Source organism: Phoxinus phoxinus (genome assembly GCF_949152265.1).
Source record: "Phoxinus phoxinus genome assembly, chromosome: 3".
Lineage (NCBI taxonomy): Eukaryota > Metazoa > Chordata > Actinopteri > Cypriniformes > Leuciscidae > Phoxinus > Phoxinus phoxinus.
In genome coordinates, this window is record NC_136878.1 from 8869063 (window position 1) to 8889176 (window position 20114).

The window sequence follows — 20114 nt, forward strand, 5'->3', positions numbered from 1 at the left end:
GTGACCACATACTTTTTTTTTATCAGCCCTACAAAAAAAAAGACCTATGCAAGAGTGTATTCTGTTTACTGCTCTGTGCTTAATAAAATTAAGGGGGGTGTACTGTACCAACTAGGGGACTAAATGCCGCTAGGTGGAACAAACTGTAATTTGCACTGATGTCTGTTCAAAATAAATGAAAAGAAACCTAGCTTTGATGATTTGTTGCTTTTTCCTGTTGTAACGAACGTGTATCGAACTGTGACCCCAAAACCGAGGCACCTTAACTTTTGTGTACCGTTACACCCCTAATATAGAGTTAAACTAATATTTAACCACTGACCTTTATTGCCTTGCTGAGGGTGGGGTGACTCCATGTGGTGCATCTCCATCTTGACAGTCTTCTCTGGGGTTTCTGCGAGCTGCAATTTTCTGTTCTTCTTCTCTGATGCTGCCTTTTTGGCCTCCAACCGACGCTGCCGGCAGGATTTAGCAGGTTCCGGAAGTTTTCTAACCTCTCGACGGAAGTTAGAGAGCACCTGGATGGCTCCTGTTTGCATTTTGAGACGCTGGTTTTCCTCACTACCAAATTCATCGGTTGTAGAGATCTTGTAGAGTGGAAGCACATGCAGCTGCTCATCTTCTGGAATTGTACCCACTGAGCGATTGTCCTCTTTCGTAAGAGTGCACACCTAAAAGTAACAAAATTAGGAAGTGTAAGGCTAAAGTAAATAGCAACTACTTCCACCATGGGGTGCATCTAACTCCTACTACACAAAAATGTTCACACAAAACAACTCTAAACTCGACAAGTGAATAATTTTTATTCATGCTCATTTATTTGTACATGAATAATTCACAAAGCATGTATTGTAACATTAGTACTCCAGGCAGTGATTACAGAACAGCCCTGGAGAGCATTCACTTAAAAAATAAGTAAAACATCAAAAATGGCCACTACAGACAAAAAAAAATACGCTGTATATAATCGCACATTATTTACACAAATAGATGTACATATAAATTAAAATTAATAACATACCACAGTGCAGCCATTGTGAAGGTTATGCTGGTCTTTGTGAGCATGGGCACAGAAATCCATGCATGCAGTGACTCCTGAAAATGGCCGTCCTTCCTTCAAACCCAACCGACAGTCTGAAGCAATGTTCTCATTTAAACACTGAGCAACACAAACAGAAAACAAATAGATTTATTTACATTTTTTTCTATTTCTTTAACACTTCCTGATTACGTAATTTAACTGTATAAATATAAAGTTCTAAAACATTAAAATTCTAAACTTTTTGATCACATACACCACACCAAACCAATTACAAGAAAATATGTGGCTGAACAGTATAAATTGTGAACCCTTCAGTGTAGTGTGACTACACTGACTATTTTTATCGTCAGACAAATTCAACAAACCTGGTTACTGTAGGCCTGGGGAGCCAGCTGCTCATATAGTGGGGCCACATGCGTGGCCAAGGTTTGGAAGTTATCCCTGAGATCATCCTCCTATAAAAAAAAAAAAATTACTCTTGGCTATTTTTATTGGGCTTATAAAAATAACCACTAATTACATAAAATAATTATTCTCCCCTTCTTTATGAGCAACTAACCTCTTTGGGGTGCTCTCCCTGCAGTCTGAACTTGCGAGGGTTTTTGCTTCGAGCATACTTGCATCCATTGAAGTACATGCTCCAGGAGCAGCCAAAAGAGAAGGAAGCTCCACAGGTCTCTGAGTCCTTCCCTTGGCACGCACATGTTCGACTGCAAAAGGCACCCACCATGAATTTAATCAGTTGTAACTATAAACTCTTACAATAGGTGACATAAGTAGGAGTCATTGTAAAATAGTTAAATTTACCAAATATAATCAAAGGAATGATTCAGAAATTGTCTTTAAGTCAACAAATTTTGACAGTAAACCATCCAATATAACTCCACCTGATTTTTGACTGATGCACATGTGATACAACAAATTAGGTCCAACTTTACAGTCATTAAACAAATTAGTCAATCTGAAATATAATTTTCTTTTGACCTCTTTGCTACATCTCTTGAAGACTCAAAAGGCCAAAAATAAAAATAAAAACATCAGTTGTGTTCAAAACTCACTCGTCATTGAGTCCACAACGGCGGCTGGTGGGGTTGCCGTATTTAATGATGGTTTCTGTGAGTTCTCTGTACAGTTTATCTCCCAGAGCACGGGGCACACCTTCCCAGGCCAAGATAACAACAACAATAACAGAATTGGCACAGTGGTGCCCAGGCCGTTGCTTCACAATGCATAACAATTTCTCCTTCTCGCTGCTGCGACGAATCACCTACAGAGAGAAAGACAGTCAGTAACGATGAAAGCATATGGTAGATGCTAATCTGTAGGTCTGTTTACAGCAGGAAGACATAAATCCTATGTCTGCAACTTGTAAATTATTTTCCCGCTTGGGGAGGGTCACAATGTAAAGAAATGATTCGGAGGGATGTCTTTGACTTATGTCATGTCTTGTGATGTTTGAAGTTTAAAATAGTCCCACAGTGCATGCCTACAAGCTGTTTTTGAATGCCAGAAGGTTCTTAGAAACATGCTTGTTTGGCTTATGTGAACTCCAAACTATCCGAATTATACAGGACTTTCTTAAGCCCGATTAGTTGTCTGATCATTCAGGCAACCAAATGACTACCGGTAATTGATATAAGAAATATGTAGTTTTCCACACTTACCCACTTAGCGATAGGACATCCCTGAGAGCTCTTTCCTTCTCGTCCTGTGTAAACCACCCTCTCAATACGAACGGCTTCACCCTTCTCCCCATACCTGGAATAATAAAGAGAGAGGAGGGGACATAAGTAACTCAAATTACACAGTTTGATAATGCAACATGAAAACAACCACCCTCCTCAACCTTAATGAAGATTAAACCAGATTGTATACTTAAATCAGATTTTTGGCAGTCAGAGCCACTGTGGAGAGTTTGGAATAGCTTCAGTAAAGCAATTATGATATTGTGATACGTTAGAATGTATTGAACGGTTACATTTTAGATGCAATGCATGTCATATAGTGAAGTAGTTGATGATACTCAGTCCTAATGTTTACACACATTTGTGACCCTGGAACACAAAACCAATCACATGGGTACATTTTTTTTAAATTGAGATTTCAAAAACAATATTTGGCCGAGATACAACTATTTGAAAATCTGGAATCTGAGGGTGCAAAAAAATCAAAACATTGAGAAAATCGCCTTTAAAGTTGTCCATTTATGTTCGTGATTGTGCTGCATTCACTTACAAAAATAAATGTTTTATATATTTACGGCAGGAAATTTACAAAATATCTTCATGGAACTTTCATGATCTTTACGTAATATCCTAATAATTTTTGGCATAAAAGAAAAATTTATCATTTTGACCCATACAATGTATTGTTGGCTATTGCCACAAATATACCTGTTCTACTAGTGACTGGTTTTGTGATCCAGGGTCACATTTGTGTATGATGGCCCATGTCCGCAGTCAACAATTGCTTGTCTCCTCAAATAAAACTCTTTTAGTGCATGAGCAGGACAGCAGCATGTGGGAAGTATAAATACTGTTCAGTTATAACTACACAGTCTGATGGAGAAGCTTCCAAGATCCACAGGGGTGGGCTATAAGGTCAAAGGCCACAAAGGGGTCAGGCTTAGGCTTAAGAAGGCTATAGCCACTGTCTGACAGACAAACAAAGGGGAGGTTCTTCTTCTACCCACCACCTCCCCCTCTATGTCAGAGGAGATGACTCAAGCTATAGAAATTACAGCCACTATGGCCTCAATCAGCACTCAAATAAAGCAATGAGAGTGGACAAGTGTACCAGAGGTCAGCAAAGGTGGAGATACTATATCCAAATGGGTCAAGGAAGTCTTAGCTTCTGTATGCTTACAGGAGAAAGGGGGCAACAGCCTGTGGAGCTTTTCATATTCCTCTTCACTTCTATGATCACAGGATCTTTAAGTATTAGTAAAAGTTTTCAGACCTCAGGGAATCTATAAAGTAATCTCATATATAGCAAATTAACTTGATTTACAGCATAAATGGAGTGAACATTATGGACACCATATGACAGCGCTGCTGAAAAGGAAATGTTATTTCCTTTTGCCATGTGTATCTGGAAAAAACAACAACTAGAGGATACTCATTGCTTCAAGTTTTAATATATACCCTTTATATATACCCCACCATTTTCATCACTTCACCACCTCTTTCTTTGATTTCCTCTAAATTCTTTCTCTCTTCCCCTGCTATTCATTGTCTTTCTGTTTCTATCTCCCTGTCTCTCCCCTGTGTCGATCTGCTGATGCCAATATTTCCTGTTACTCCTGTTGGATTCTGGGTCAGGAATTCCCTGGGGACAAGATCATAGAGAAGGAAGGTGGGAGGAGGGGAAGGGGAGAGCAAACGGCAGAAAAGGGAGATGCTTATCCTCGGCTGGTTAAGAATCTGTTGCCAGGATCCAACTGCCAGAGCTTCCAAACAACTCTGACAGAACAATGAAAGGGTCACTAGGGAACTCTTAAGGCAAATGACGTAGGATCAGCAGTATTCCTCTGTGGTTTCAGAAGTTTAATAACTTCAGGTTTAAACAGTAGAAAAATATATTGTAATCTAAAAATGGATTTTCATTTGAGATTGTCTGAATGTTACTCATTGTATGTGTATGACAATATTTTCCCCTCTCTCTCTCTTTTTTTTCCGTTTTGGTTAACATTTTACTAAAAAAGGACAAGACAGAAAAGGCAATTGCTAGAGTAAAAGCAAGCAGGCAGACCATTAAATTCAACATACAAACTAGTTTCTTCAGCCAATTCCATTGTTTTAATAGTAGATCAAGAGAGTAAAAAAAAAAAATAATAATTAAAGTAGGATCCCACATGGCCCTTACATGTCCTGCAGGTTGTGTTAGCAAACAAACATGCCCACAAACAAATCTGTGGAGGAGACATTATGGTGTGCAATAATAATTCAGAAATCTGACTTGTACATCTCACCTCTCTTCCATCAGTTTCCTGACTGAAGGTAAGTCTGGTCCAGACCCCAAATGGTTGTAGTATGGGCCCTCGTCCTTTTCTAGGACTTGGTCTAAGGGAGACAAATAGTGAAAGAAAATGCAGGTTAAAGCATGGACACACTCTTATACAATGATGGTTAATTCAGATGACTAATGTGTAATTCCATTAAAACGATAGTATGAGTCAGTCGTGTGTGAGTGAGCAAAAAGCGAGAAAGTCTTATGAAAAAAGTGTTTGTGAGAAAAGAGAAAGATCTAGTGGATGCACATACTACCTGCTTACTCAGCAGTGTAAAATACTGTACCAACAATACATGTAAGAATAGTTAACAAAATAAGAAAAAATGAGTGATTTTGAGAAGCACAGACTATGAGAAAAAAAAAAAAGATAAAACAGTAAATACTAGATATATTCTCCCATGTTAAAATCAGACCTGCTGAATGTACTACATATGGAACGTGTTTGGTGTGTTTGTAAGTATCAAATGGCACTGGGTGTTCCCTGTGGTGTTGACAGAGTGCTATAAGGATTCACTATGGAAACCTCCCTTCTATTGTTCTTTGCTTTTAGTTACAGTCAAGCTCCAACAAGTGTTCAGGCACAGCTTACTACCCTTGAATGAATACTTTCTTAACTGATTTCTTTCATAATTGGAAAATAATTTTGACAATTACATATCACACATATAATACGGTTTATATAATGAGGACAGCTTATTGGAATATCTTCAGTTGAAATTTGCAAACAATTCTTAGCTACTGTTGCAATGCAATCAAACAATGCACTAGGAACATTTTCACACAGTTCACCAAAACCTCTGAAATGACAAAATAAGAGATACAAGGGCTGAGCTGAGAGGTTGCAGACCATCTCTTCTCACCCTGTCCTCCCTAGTCCCTCCCTTCTTTGATGTCTAGCCACAGTATATCATATGATATATGAGCAGACTCTCTTCATTGTTACTGCCTCCTTTGGAAAACTAGCTGTACTCACTGTACCAATAGCCTGAACATAGACAGAAGGCACTGCACTGCACTGGCCCAAAGAATTACAATGGGCTCCTTTCTTCAAAACTATTGTTCCTCTGCAAGAGGCACAGAGAACAGACTGCAGAGCAATGCACGGCCCCAGATAGAGCGCACATTCTCAGACATGGCCCAACACTACCCTGAGAAATGTGCTGATGCAGAAATTATGTGATGAAAAAGAAACATTCTGGTCTTTCTGAAGGGAATTTTGATTATCAATTTAGTCTATGTTATAGTATATGGGAATTACCTTAATCCTAACATATACTGGTAATAAAGCTAACTGCAATGGAGCTAAACTACTGTATATTAAAATATAAATTGAGCTGAAAAATGTCAGTGGTTAAATAAATCAAAAAGACAGGGGGTTAGGTGGGTTAGCTAAGCAAGTCTCATAGCCTGATCAGTAGACTGAAAGGGGATCTGGTGCTATAATGTCACAAAATCTCAATGTCTGTTTATCTGCTTTTTTATTCTGTTTGAGAATATGAGTGTTCTTACCCAGTTTGGTCCAATATATATATATATGTTTTTTTTGCTGAATTCTCTCACACTTACCTACGCAGTCACAGATGGGAAAATCAGGTTGGGAATTTTTCCCAGGTGTATCCAGTAGGCTCTTGGTGGGAGTGTCCAGGTAGCGCAATGGTGACTCAAGAAAACCTTTAAGTGAAGGGGATGAGGGAAAGCTATCCTTGGTGGGAGTATTCAAATCATCCCCCTCTCCGTCTGCAGAGAAACATGCAGTTGTGGAAAGCACAGTCACGCCACCAGATGACTCAATCTTTATACGTTTAGTTGGAGGGGAGAAAGGTGAAGGGGTGATGAAGGGGTGCTGTCGCTCCAGAAATGAATCCTGAGCTACAGACAGGAGCTGCCCAGAAGGTTTCACATCCACCTCATATTCCTCACTTTCCTGTTTGACAGTACAGAGCTCCTCAGATGGTAATGATGTTTTTTCTTTCAGTCTTTCAGTCATGTCATTTTGACCTTCATCCATGGGCTCAGACTCATTTGTGGGAACAGGAGGGCAATTAACTGGCTGCTTTGGGGATGGTGACTCGGGTCTGGTTTGTCCTGAGTTTGGTTGTGACTCGGTCACCACTGGCGGAGCAGGGCCATTCTCTGGGGTCTCTGCTGCAGAAGCTGAGGAAATGGTGTCCCCAAACTCCTCCTCAAACTGACGAATAAGCTCTTCAAATTTTGGATCTAGGTTACTGAGGCCAGCCAGAGAAGGAATTGGCTGTGTTGTAGAGGTTTGAGGCGTGATACTGGTGGTTGGGATGCTGTCATTTGGCCCAGCTGGGTCTGAGCAAGCTATCACCTTCTGGGTGGATGGTGCAAGAACTGACACAGGGGTAGAAGAAAAATGAGTGTTTTCAGAGATAGGTGCACTACTGCTATTCAAAATGGATTCCTGAGATTGAGCTGGAGCTGGGTGGCTCTCAGCCACCTGAGAGGGGGGAAGCCCAGCTTCCATGCCTGGTAGAGATGGAACAAGCTGAGAGAGGGATGGTGCATATCCTGGGGAGATGAAGGGAGGTTTCGATATTGTCATCTGTTTCTGTGGGAGAAAAGTTGGCTGGGAAGCTTTCTGTTTATGCTTCTTGATAACAATCTGTTTGGGTTTTGGAAGAGGTGTGCCTAGTGGACCAAATAGCCCACCCACTGACTGCTTGAGAAGAGGAGAACTTTGAGCACCCTTTTTCTTTTTGGGTTCTTTGTGCTCCTGTTTGATGGTTACATGACTCTCTGGAATAGACTGTGGCCACCATTTACGAAGGTTCTGGGTAGCCCCATGGGGTAGCCCCATGGGGGCTAACGGACTAAAGGCAGGAGAATTAGAAAAGAGGTTACGTTTATGGTGAAGGTGCTGCTGTAGTGCTGCCTGAGTTGAGTGCCTAATGGTGGGTGAAAACTGCTGACCCTGGAACGGCTGCTGGCCATTTACCATCCCCTCCTGGCCCATGACTGCACATCCTGAGCCCAGGTACTCCTTTGTGTCTGCCTCCTGCTTGATGTGAGGCATCCCAGCAAGGCTGCCCTTGCGACCATCCTGCAAGCTGGGGTGAAGGAGTGGGAACTTAAAGGCTGAGTTGGTGTACTTTCCACCAGTGTCTCCAAGGAGTTGCTTTAGCTCGGACACTGGGTCACTGCTGCCATGGGATGGGTTTACAAAACGAAGCTGGGACTCTGTGTTCTCCATCATCCATGGGTTCCGAGGGGAGCTTCTCTCGCAGCTTCCAGCTGTGCCCTGGTTCCACTGCTGGGATCGGGGATTGGGGGAGGATGGGTGTATGCTTGAAAATGGGGACTTGGAGGATGGGTATGGGGAAGCATAGTGAGATGAGTTAGGTGCAGGGGCCTCACCCTGAGACTGAGGTCTCTGCTGCTCCCAAGATGATACGTCCTGGGGGTAACGTCCTGAAGGGATGGACTGTGGCATAGCAGAGGAGGAAAAAAAAGGACCAGATGATGAAGAGACCACTTGTGGCATACTCTGGGGGTAGGAGGTTGGCAGATGCTGATGGTGATTTGCAGTTGAAGATTCGCCTGGAGGAACAACAGTTTGTGGGACAGTGGCAGACAACTGGGTCAGAGCCTCAATTGCAATGGCTGTTTGCAAACTAACATTTCTTTCCTTGGCTATGGACAGAACAGTAGGGGAGCAGGGAATAGGTGCTGGTGGGCCAAAGGGTCTAGGAGCAGAAGGCTGGTTAACAAGGGGCTGTGGATTTGTGTCTTGCATACACAAGATGTTACCTCCACATTGTTGTGGTTGGGATTGAGAATAGCGATGCTGTGCATGTGGCTGTGGAGGAGCACCCGTGATCTTACAGGAACCTTTATCCTGGGAGTTAGCCACCATTTTGATTTGCTTCTCTAGCCACTCCAGGTAGTCAGGGCAGTCTGGGCCATCACAATCACAGTTAGGTGGCTTGTGGCCATGACGGGCCTTACTCAGTTCTGCCTGAAGAGTGTTTAGATCTTCAGGGGGGCACAACTCACCATCCACACCTTTCTTTCTGGCCTCCTCACCTCCATTAGACATTTCCTGATGGAACCTTTCATACAGCTGAGCTGTAGGAGTCTGAGAAGTTTTATGGTTGGTGTAAGGTGGCAGTGAGCCAACAGTAGCAGAAAAGGCCACCAGGGTTCGTGCATCCTCCATATCTACATCATTCACTGGAGTGCGGGCATTTTTGCCACTCCAAGCACCCTGTTGAGATTCAGGACTTGAAGACTTCCCAGCTTGCTCAGGGACCCAGCCCGGTGTCTGGGAAATACATCCAGCTCCCTCATGGTAGTTGTGCTGGTGTTGCTCCCTGGCCACGCCCCTGACTTCTTCATCACAAATATTTTCTTCATTTGCTGCATGTTTACTAAGCCCATTAGGCAGTTCATGGCTTAACATGCCTTCTTCCAGGCGGTCATGGGACCCAATTTCCATCTGGCCTTTTCCTCTGGGGCCATCCACTGAACCCACCACAGAAACAGTCTGTGGAAGAGCAAAAAAATCAAGTTACTTGACAATTTAGCAAACTGACAGTTTACTTATATGTATTGAGTGTGTGTATCCTTTTCAAACCTTTTAAACTATTCTCAAACCTTTTGTATCAATGATGTGTTATGCATTGATTACATACAAAAATATAGGCCAAAGAGTATTTTAATTTATTAATTGCAGAATAATTCAAACAAACATCATAGCATTTTGTCCTGGAATAGTGACATAATCATTGACCTCTATTAACTAAACAACATACTCTGACCTGTTGGACTGATTCATCTTGGTATTCTCTGTAAAGTGGCTGCCTGATTTGAGAGAAGACTACATAATACTTTGTCCCATGGAGATCACTGAGTTGACCTATGTTCTTCTTTTGCTCTCTCTTTGTCTTTTTTTCTCTCCTCGCAAGAAACACATTCCGCAAAGAGAACAAAAAATTGGTTATCGCTGTATTGTCTAATTTAATTTTTGTCATTGGGCAGATGCTACTAAAATAACCTGAGCCTACCTGTATATTTTTCAAGGTCACAATGAAGACTGCTTCAACCAGATCAACTGTCTCATGCAAATACAATCCCATATTTACAATTACAATACAACTGGTAATGCCCAAGTCAACATACTGAGAAACTCTTCCTGGTTCCTGGTTTTCAAATATCCTCTTTGCTGGTCTCTATTGTGTTTTTTATCTTGAAAGGGTTAAATGAATGTTGTGGAAACCCTGAACTGGCTCCAGATAACTTAAAGAGCAATATCCCAATGCAACCATTTTGTGGCACTTTTAAGTGATAATTTTTCTCTAAAACATACCATATTATTATGCATTTATGTAATTGATTTGTATAATGCCTTCAGTGTTCTTCTATATGAAAGAGTGGATGAAATGAAAACCTGTTTGCTGCACAGAAGACAAACACAGATAACTTTGTCCATGGTGAAGGCATATCTTAGAAAAGAGGACCTTGTGGTTTCATCACGTTAACTAAATAAATAAAAAACACCCATGAAAAAAAACCCACTAACATACATAACTATGTCTTTTCAGATGTCGTAAGCAGTAATTCTGTAGTAGCATCTACAATATTTGAGCATAATCATTTGTTTTCCATTAAATTAAGTTGTTTAGACTGCGGAGACACGACATGCATGTTCATAAGCACACTTCTAAACTAATAGCTCTGCAACTAAATGTTTAAACCTGTCTAAATGTCTAATAGCTCTGTAACTAAATGTCTAAATCTCTCTGATTGTGTCTTCATTGTGACAGGCCTTTAAATGGGTTTTACTGATTGGCAAGCTGTTCAGACACTTTGAATTTACCTTAACTGATGGTGCCTGTTTGGACCCCCATGGGCAGTGTGCCAGCCACTGAGCAGACTGTTTGTGTGTGTGTGTGTGTGTGTGTGTGTGTGTGTGTGTGTGTGTGTGTGTGTGTGTGTGTGTGTTTCAAAAGCATGTGTCAGACTAGTACTCACTTTGCCAACAATGGTCACACTTCAACTCTTCAAAAAAGCTGAACCACACAATTGTTACAACAGGCTATTTTTCCTCTTTTCAGTGATGCAATAAACACCCACGTGCATACCATCACGCAAAAAACTTTCACAGTATAGTCTTAGTTCCACTGCAGAGTTCACCAGAACACACTTACACGCAAAAAAAGCACGAAATAGTTTTCTAGTATTCTATATTAGAAATAGTATTCTAAACAGAGTTGATTTATTACATGCACCATGCAAGATGTGTATCCGATTCTTTGGACCAGTGACACATATATATGCCGTACACCTGCAAATACACACCTGTCTGACAGCAGAAAGCACGTGCTTAGGCAATTATCTGAGGCATGCCAGGGCTTTGATCGCTGCCAAAACTCTCTCCCTCTTCTTACAGACACAGAGCTACTACTACTACCAAAACATTAACACGCCCAACCAGAAGAGACTGTAAAACCAGTTTTACTCAGAAGTATGAGGTGCCCTTTAAACTCTATGTTGCATCTACTATGTCTCAGAAATTACACACAATTAACTGCTGTCTCAGAGGTTGACAGCACAAAGCAAAAAAAACAAACAAACAAAAAACACAAAAACAAGAGAGAGTGCGGATGGGGTTTAAAGCCTAGTAGTAGACAGCTGAACACGGTAAGACACACAACACCCCCCCCCCCCCCCCCTCCCCCCGTTCCCCCCGTTCCCCCGTACTCCGGTGTCTTTCACAATCAAAATACAAAGCTCAAGCATACAGAGAGAGAGAAATTAACAGATTGGCGTCTACTCACAGTGGTCTAGCTGTCCCAATAACGTTGTTGGAGAGACAAAGGTGGGAAATGTGGACAAGAAAGTGCATGGAATACAGCTTTCGAGACAGTGCCAAATAAAAAAAGAAGAAAAAGAAGAAGCCAGCTGGTGGAAATCCACTATGGGTACTTTCTCTTTCAGTCTTTCTTTCTTTCTTTCTTTATTTCTTTCTCTCCCTCTCTTCTCAGTCAGCCAGGCAGTGCGGCACACGGACGCACACACACGCACGCACGCACGCACTCTGTCATACACACCTCCCCCACGCACACACACTCGCTCTGTTTCTCTTCCTATCGCCACTGTCGTTTCTCTCTTTCTCCCTCTCTCATTATGTCTCTCTGCTCCTCCCTTCCCTTTTTCTATATTCTCCTTCTTCTTTCTGCTTTTTGCATTCACCGTCTGCTTTGCCTTACAGCCCCCACCTCTCTCTCTCTCTCTCTCTCTCTCTCTCTCTCTCTCTCTCTCTCTCTCTCTCTCTCTCTCTCTCTCTCTCTTCATTTGCTCGTTCACTCCCTCCCCCCTCCCTCGTTTTCTCCCTCCCTTCGTTTTCCTCCTCCCCCTCCTCTTTTCTGTGTGTGCAGAGTGAGAGAGGCCATTATCTGAGCCACACTGGGCACGTACGATGGAATGGTGGATAGTGCAGGAAATACAGCTGCTGCAAAGTGTAGAGAGCGAGAGAAAGCACGAGTGGCAGACTGGCTGGCTACTGTGCTAAATAAAGGACTATATGAACACAGGTCTATGGCTTATGTGAAAGCAGAGATGCATGCAAAACAAAAATGAGCAGCTTTATTATTAGAGGTGTTTTGGTCTCCATAAGATGGAGGCTGCAGCGGTTAAATGCAGACCTCTACTACTCACACAGCAGCTGCCATTTAGTGTTTAAGAATAAAAATAAATAAAAATAAAAACGAAAGGGAAATGACTGCCTTTGATATGTTTATTCCTGTCATTATAATGCCGTCCTCAATAGTTCACAATCTATTTGAACTCTTTATTGACATAGGCTTTATATTGCAAAACATCATAAGACGTTGATTTCGAACAGATGATAGCTGGCAGAAGATGCTTACAGACAAAACATATACAAGTGCTGCTGCTTAAACCCAAATCATGTGAGACTGTCAAACCATGAAAGGAATGGCAGTCATCTACATCATATACGAAGCATATACATGGGTGCGCTTATATAGACCACAGATATAAGAGTCAAGCAGCAGCAAACAAGTCTTGAAGCCGAGGAACACAGGATGTGAGGGGGAAAGCACAGCGACTGTCAGAAGCAACCACAAGGTACAGGGAGGTTAACGGGAACCGCAGAGAAATAGGAAGCTCAAAGTTTTGAGGGAAAAGACAACGAACGACACATAACCAACATGCGTTCATGCACAATTTTGCTGCTATTCAACTATTTTGACTTGTCGATGGTGTTTATTCTGCTCGGAAGCGAGGCAGGGTGATGAGGTGCTATTGCAGCGATACAGAAGGGGCAATGTTCGTGTGCGGGACTCAGCAGAAGATAGAGACCACGATGGTAAGTGAGTGTTTAGTGTAAAAGACGAATTTGCTATCAGTCTCGTAGTCGTAATCGTGTTCTGCTTTCCCTTTTCTGAGCCACTCTTGCGCTTTCTTTCCTGCCTAAACACTTTGTTTCATGCCAACCCGTCTCTTCGAACTCCGAAGCTTCTCAGCTGGGTCTCTCACGCTCGCTCTTTTGCTGGCATCTTTTCTGTCTTTACCTCTCCCTTTTCTCCATGAGCTTATTTTCGTACTCGTTCTGTTCAGAGAAAAACATGGCAATCGTCTTTGACAGTCGCCAGAAAGCCCCTCGGTAGAATCACTTTTGTATTATGAGGGTGTGATCGCACACTGCGTAACACGCAATTTGTATTAACCCGCATAACCTCTTGCCATGTCCGCGACTCTCTCGTTTTGTCGTCTTTCCTTCTGATCAGTGTCTTTCTCTCCCGCTCGCTCTCTTGCTGTTGAGTCCTGCCAGTTGGATCGCCACCATCAACACAGTGAAGGCAAGGCAACCCAATGGACAAACATACACAGACCCAAAGCCCGAGCGGAGAGGTAAAGTGCACTGTCACCAGCGGAGGAGAAGTGTGTGAATGAGAGAGAGGGAAAACGGAGAGTGGGAACCGTTATGACGTTGCAGTTGCGTCACCACAATCATTCAATGCTCCCAGTCGGCGATAGAGGGCTGGGCAGATGTGTCATAACACAAAATGTAGCCGTGCCTCCCCTTACACACATACACATTGGCCCGTCTAAGCGTAATCCCTCGCTCCTTTCAGCGTGACACAGCAGTTCTTGTGCCCTGTAGTTACCTCATCCTTCCCATTGCAAGTTACGGCGCATCTATGCTGAGAGGAGCGAAACCGGAGCACTAACAAAATATTCAGCAATGCGGAGCTGACATAACACTGATTACATGGCAACGATCCTACAAGCGTTATTTTGTTAAGCCACAAGGTGTCTTCAGACTTTTATCGGGTGAATGATTTGTGCCAATATTTGTTAATGCTGACGAACAATGAACGTTTAACACGCCATAAATAGATATAAGTCAGGTGAAACGACACAATTTCATACACACATTTAGTTAGCCCAAAAATAAAAAATGCTATCATCATTTACTCACCCTCACGTCGTAACAAACCTCTATGACTGACCTTCTATAAAACAGCATTGGACCCCACTGAATTTCAATGTATGACCAAAAAAAATAAAAATTTCTTCTCACCTAAATGTGAGACGTGACAAAGTGGTTGCCAATATTGAAAGACAAAAATGATACATACCTGTCCTATATAATCAGCTCTACTAAACCAAAAGTAAAGTCTTGATTCTTCACAAGTTCTGCATTACAGTAAATGCCTATGTCTTTTAAAAAATGAGAAATCTAAACCAAGCAAGCCACAAACATGCACAGTGTCAGAAGATAGCTGATCATTGATCGTAACACAAGAGACAAGGGGAAACTAAACAGGTTTCAGAAAGATCACGGTAATGCACGGGAAGATTTGGCATTTCAATAAGATCCAAAAGGTCACCACTAAATGCTCTTTCTTGCAAGTTACTACTCATCAGACGAGTCTCACCAGAATCTTAAACCACCATTAGAATTCAAGATGTGCAAGGTCAAACTTAAGATATGAGAGTCGTTGACCTACTACCACTAGACAGGAAGTGAAATTCGCTACCAGGCAGATGCAGCTTGCTGTGGCAGTCATCCTGTAAAAACTATGAACAGACACTGTGTTTGAGGGCACAACATTGATAGAGTATGCCTGGGATTAGTGATGCATTCAACTGATAGATTGGCCAGGCTGATTTTGAGAATACTGACCAGTAACAGTTATACATTCACATTTTAGCAGGTCTGGGTGTCAACCACCAAGTCTTAGGAAAACAGCACAAATAATTAAACAATGATTTCCAATTCTTTACCAGCAACATCTAAAGAATACTCATGTTTGATTAGGAACTCAGTTTAAGAAAGCTCATTCTCAGATTTGCAAGTTCTCTGAAAAACGATGACTGACACTTTAGTTGTTACGGCAATTGATGATTTACTGTCTTTTTGTCTTATGGTTCATCAGTGTAGAGTGACTCATCCGTTGCTCACAATCACCCACATTCACCAAAAAGAGAGAAAAAAAGAGAATCAAACCCCCACCCACACAAAACCACCTACAGAAAAACAGAAAGAAACACACACACACACACACACACACACACACACACACACACCCATAGGAAACAAGCAAACACATAAACACACACAAGGATTCAAACATTTCTGTGAAATAACTCATGAAGCATGTGAGGTTGAATCTACAGGAATTCAACCTGTATCTACAGGAAACAAACAATTCAATTAATTGGATTAGAATAAAGAAAGATAACGGTTTGATCTTGTTTGGTCTGCTTAAGCACAGTTTTCCAAAAGCCTAGTATCCCCAAAGAAAACTTCAGGAAGAGTGTAGACAAGAATTTAAAAAAGGTAACAAAGCCAACTTTACTTTAAAACACAGCAGTCTTTTTGTCTATCACAACAAGTTCATCTACACTCCCTTTCCATCTCTCTCTCACAAACCCTCCCTCCCTTTCATTATCTATATTTGTTTACTAAACCTCTCCCTCCAGTCCAGAGCCGAAACACTTTCACATGAACAGATAAAACGTGCCTGCGCTAACCTAGGGGCCCAACGAGAGGCTAAACCATGGAAGAGTTTCAAACATGCTTTCTAAGAAATGTATAGGACTGCGTGTGAGGGCACGCGCACACTAAAACGAATGCAGAACACTTGCACGCGTACATGCTGAAGTAAATAAGCTTAGGGTCACTGAGTGCATTAGGTCTGGGACAGATCATGAATGGTACAGACAGTCATTGAGACTATCAAGGCATCTACTTCTGTTTCTCTTGACTTACCTTTCCACTTTTTCCCATCTTCTTTGTAATTCCCATTTCTTTATTTTTGTATTTCCTAATTCTTTAGTTCTACCTATTGTTCTCAGCCCCCCAACATTTAACTACCTCCATCCCTCCCAACCTCGTTCTCTTTCTTTTTGCGTGCACCTTATTTTTGGCATCCCCTGACGTGATGCCTCTTTTTTTGGGGCAAGGCTGGTAGGTCTGTGAGGTGTAGGATGTTGAATGTAAATGTCTGTGTGTGTGTGCGTGTCATAATTCGTCCTGCCTGACACATGGCACATGCAAGTCAGCACGCACAACTCAGCTGAGAGCCCCCCTCCTCATTTTATCACACAAATACTCACAAAGGGAAAGAGAGAGAGAGAGAGAGAGAGAGAGAGAGAGAGAGAGAGAGAGAGAGAGAGAGAGAGAGAGAGAGAGAGAGAGAGAGAGAGAGAGAGAGAGAGAGAGAGAGAGAGAGAGAGAGAGAGAGAGAGAGAGAGAGAGAGAAAGTGAGGGGGAAGCAAAGCAAAAAAAGACAGGGAAAGAGGGGGAAGGGAAGGGAGGAGCGACCCTCATCACTCAGTAAGATGGTGGGAAAGGAGGAGGTATGAGACGGAGGAATAACACAGCCTAAAGAGTGGTCTTTGTGCAAGAAGTTTTGGAGGAGAAGGAAAAAAACTGGTGAAATTCGATGAGGGGGATACAAGAGAGAGGAAAGCAGAAAATAGCAGACTGGTAAAGAGACGAAGGCTTGAAAGAGAAGAAGGACAGAGAATTGAAAGACAATCATGTTAAAGGAGATAGATAGATGACATCATGCAGATCTCTTTCAAAATAGAAAGAAACTAGATCCATAACCCATTCTAGGTTGGCTATATATTCTCATATGGCTGAGAAATAATACATCAAATAATAATAAAAAAAGCCTCAAAACTCAATCTATGTTGGGCAAAAATCTGCCATTATTAACCCAAAAACCTTAATCTGTTCAACTTCTATGGCAAAAGCAGCAATAAGAGAGAGAGAATACTATCTCTCCAGTTCTGCAGTGGCTTGTTGCCAGCCTTGTTTCTCTCAGGAGTAAGGCTAAGATTAGCTCCCCATATGTTCAAGTCAGGCGTAGCTGCTCTTAAAGGGCCAGGGTCTCTTTGCAAATGGTACAAAGTACACTGCAGCAATGCATGGGCTGTTTTGTCTCAGCCTCTCTTTCACATACAGTTGAGTGATTTATATACATACAGGTGCTGGGCATATAATTATAAAATCATTTTAATTTATTTAAAGTTAATTTATTTCAAGAATTCAACTTGACAGGTGAAACTAATATATTATATCATTACATGCAAAGTGAGATATTTCAAGCTTTTACTTGTTATAATTTTGATGATTATGGGTTACAGCTTATGAAACCCACGAAATCAAAATCCCAGAAAATTTGAATATCACATGAAATCACACAGTAATTACACAGTAATATCATGGTCATTGAACCAGGTTTTGGTTCTTTTGGCAGTGTGGGCAGGTGCAAATCCTGCTGGAAAATGAAGGAAGCATGAAGTGCTCTGAACATGTCCTGGTAGACAGCTGCTTTGACTCTGGATTTAATAAAGCACAGTGGACCAAAGTCCTCTTTTCTGATGAGAGCAAATTTTGCATCTCATTTGGAAATCAAGGTCCCAGAGTCTGGAGGAAGAGAGGAGAGGCACAGAATCCACGTTGCTTGAAGCCCAGTGTAAAGTTTCCACAGTCAGTGATGGTTTAGGGTGCCATGTCAACTGCTGGTGTTGGTCCACTGTGTTTTCTGAGGTCCAAGGTCAACACAGCCGTCTACCAGGAAGTTTTAGAGCACTTCAAGCTTCCTGCTGCTGACCAACTTTATGGAGATGCAGATTTCATTTTCCAACAGGACTTGGCACCTGCACACAGTGCAAAGATACCAGTACCTGGTTTAAGGACCATGGTATCCCTGTTCTTAATTGGCCAGCAAACTCGCCTGACCTTAACCCTATAGAAAATCTATGGGGTATTGTGAAGAGGAAGATGTGTTGTGCTAGACCCAACAATGCAGAAGAGCTGAAGGCCACTATCAGAGCAACCTGGGCTCTCATAACACCTGAACAGTGCCACAGACTGATCGACTCCATGCCACGCTGCAGTAAGTCAGGCAAAAGGAGCCGCAACTATGTATTGAGTGCTGTACATGCTCATACTTTTCATCTTCATACTTTTCAGTTGGCCAGCATTTCTAAAAATCTTTTTTTGTATTGGTCTTAAGTAATCTTAGATAATAAGTAATCTTAGATGGTCTTCTGAGATACTGAATTTGGGATTTTCATTTGTTGTCAGTTATGATCATCAAAATTAAAAGAAATAAACTTTTGAAATATATCAGTCTGTGTGTAATGAATGAATATAATATACAAGTTACACTTTTTGAATGGAATTACTGAATTAAATCAACTTTTTTATGATATTCTAATTATATGACCAACACCTGTATGTGTGTGTGTGTGTGTGTGTGTGTGTGTGTGTGTGTGTGTGTGTGTGTGTGTGTGTGTGCTTACAATTCAGCTTTGCCATCACAGATCTAAATTACATTTTTAAATTATATTTTAAAACAATAAGATTATCTTACCGACCCCAGCTGTATTGTCTGTATTTGTGTGTCTTTGTGTATGTGTGTATGTGTATGTGTATGTAGAAATTACAAATCACCAAGGGTCAGGGGTAAGATGAAAAGAGAGATAACACACCGATACTGAACTAGTTCTCAGCTAATGTGCCTCAGTACATCCTGTCCATTCATTTTTCATTAACTGCAGTAGTGCAGTCATCCATTCCACAGGAGAGTCACAGCCACAAGCCAATGTGAAGGGCAAACATATTAATACATGTGTGGTTGACTTTACCCAACATAAGTTTGAGAACAACTAGGTACAAATGTCCTGTATTTTGGTGACAGTATTTTGGTTCAAAAATGTTTTAGGACATCAAGCAATGGTCTCACACCATGTTCTCCTTCCTAGCATAACAAACAACATGCTAGAGAAGCATGTACTTCCTCTGCCACTAGAGTCCATCTATCCTCCATTTATTTATTTATTTTTATTTCCTTTATTTAGCCAGGAGATCACATTGAGATATTTCTATCTCTTCTTCCAGTGAGACCTGGTCAAGACAGCAGCACATCAAGTTTCACATATAAAATAACAGTCAGACAACACCACATTGCACAATAATCGTAAAACTAAAGTAAAAAACAAATCAATTGTAACATTTACAAGTGTCTGTTAAAACATTTTGTAAGAGACATTTAAAAGTGCTTAGGGTTGGAAGTACATCTAAGTTGAGGACATTTTGCAATTCATTCCAAGCCCAAGGAGCATAAAATGAAAAAGCACCTTTGCCGAATTCTGTCGATACCCTTGGGACTTTTAGTTGAATATGAGACCCTGACCTAGTAGAGTAAGTGTTTTTGTAATAATTAAGAAGATTTGAAATATAAAAAGGTAATTTCCCTAACAAGGCTTTTGCGATAAATAAATACATATGTAACTTTCTCCTTTGATGTAAAGGTAACCATGATAGGGAAGCATATAGAATGCAATGATGCGTCCGTGATTCTGCGCCGGTGATAAAACGTAAGGCTGCATGATACACAGAGTCTATTTTTTTTAATAGCGATGTAGCTGCGTGCATATATAAAAGATCACCGTAATCGATTATTGCTAAAAAAGCACTCTCTATTATTTTCTTTCGGGCCTTGTAGGGGAAACAATATTTTAATCGATAAAAGAAATATAATTTTGG

The 20114-nt window shown here is 41.4% G+C and overlaps 1 protein-coding gene across 4 annotated transcripts in view; it reads right to left on the reverse strand.

Annotated features, from left to right (window-relative positions):
- tet3 (tet methylcytosine dioxygenase 3) overlaps positions 1-20114 on the reverse strand; it is a 42922-nt gene that overhangs the window by 5217 nt on the left and 17591 nt on the right. For 3 of the 4 annotated variants that reach the window (XM_079608382.1, XM_079608384.1, XM_079608383.1), the window contains 8 exons: positions 6620-9560; positions 5013-5103; positions 2707-2800; positions 2101-2309; positions 1602-1752; positions 1408-1497; positions 1022-1159; positions 323-671 (listed from right to left, as the gene is read on the reverse strand). In XM_079608382.1, coding sequence (XP_079464508.1) covers positions 323-671; positions 1022-1159; positions 1408-1497; positions 1602-1752; positions 2101-2309; positions 2707-2800; positions 5013-5103; positions 6620-9560 — 4063 coding nt within the window. Of the gene's footprint in view, positions 1-322; positions 672-1021; positions 1160-1407; positions 1498-1601; positions 1753-2100; positions 2310-2706; positions 2801-5012; positions 5104-6619; positions 9561-11853; positions 12332-20114 lie in introns of those variants that run through there. The other variant, XM_079608385.1, reaches the window with a different exon arrangement.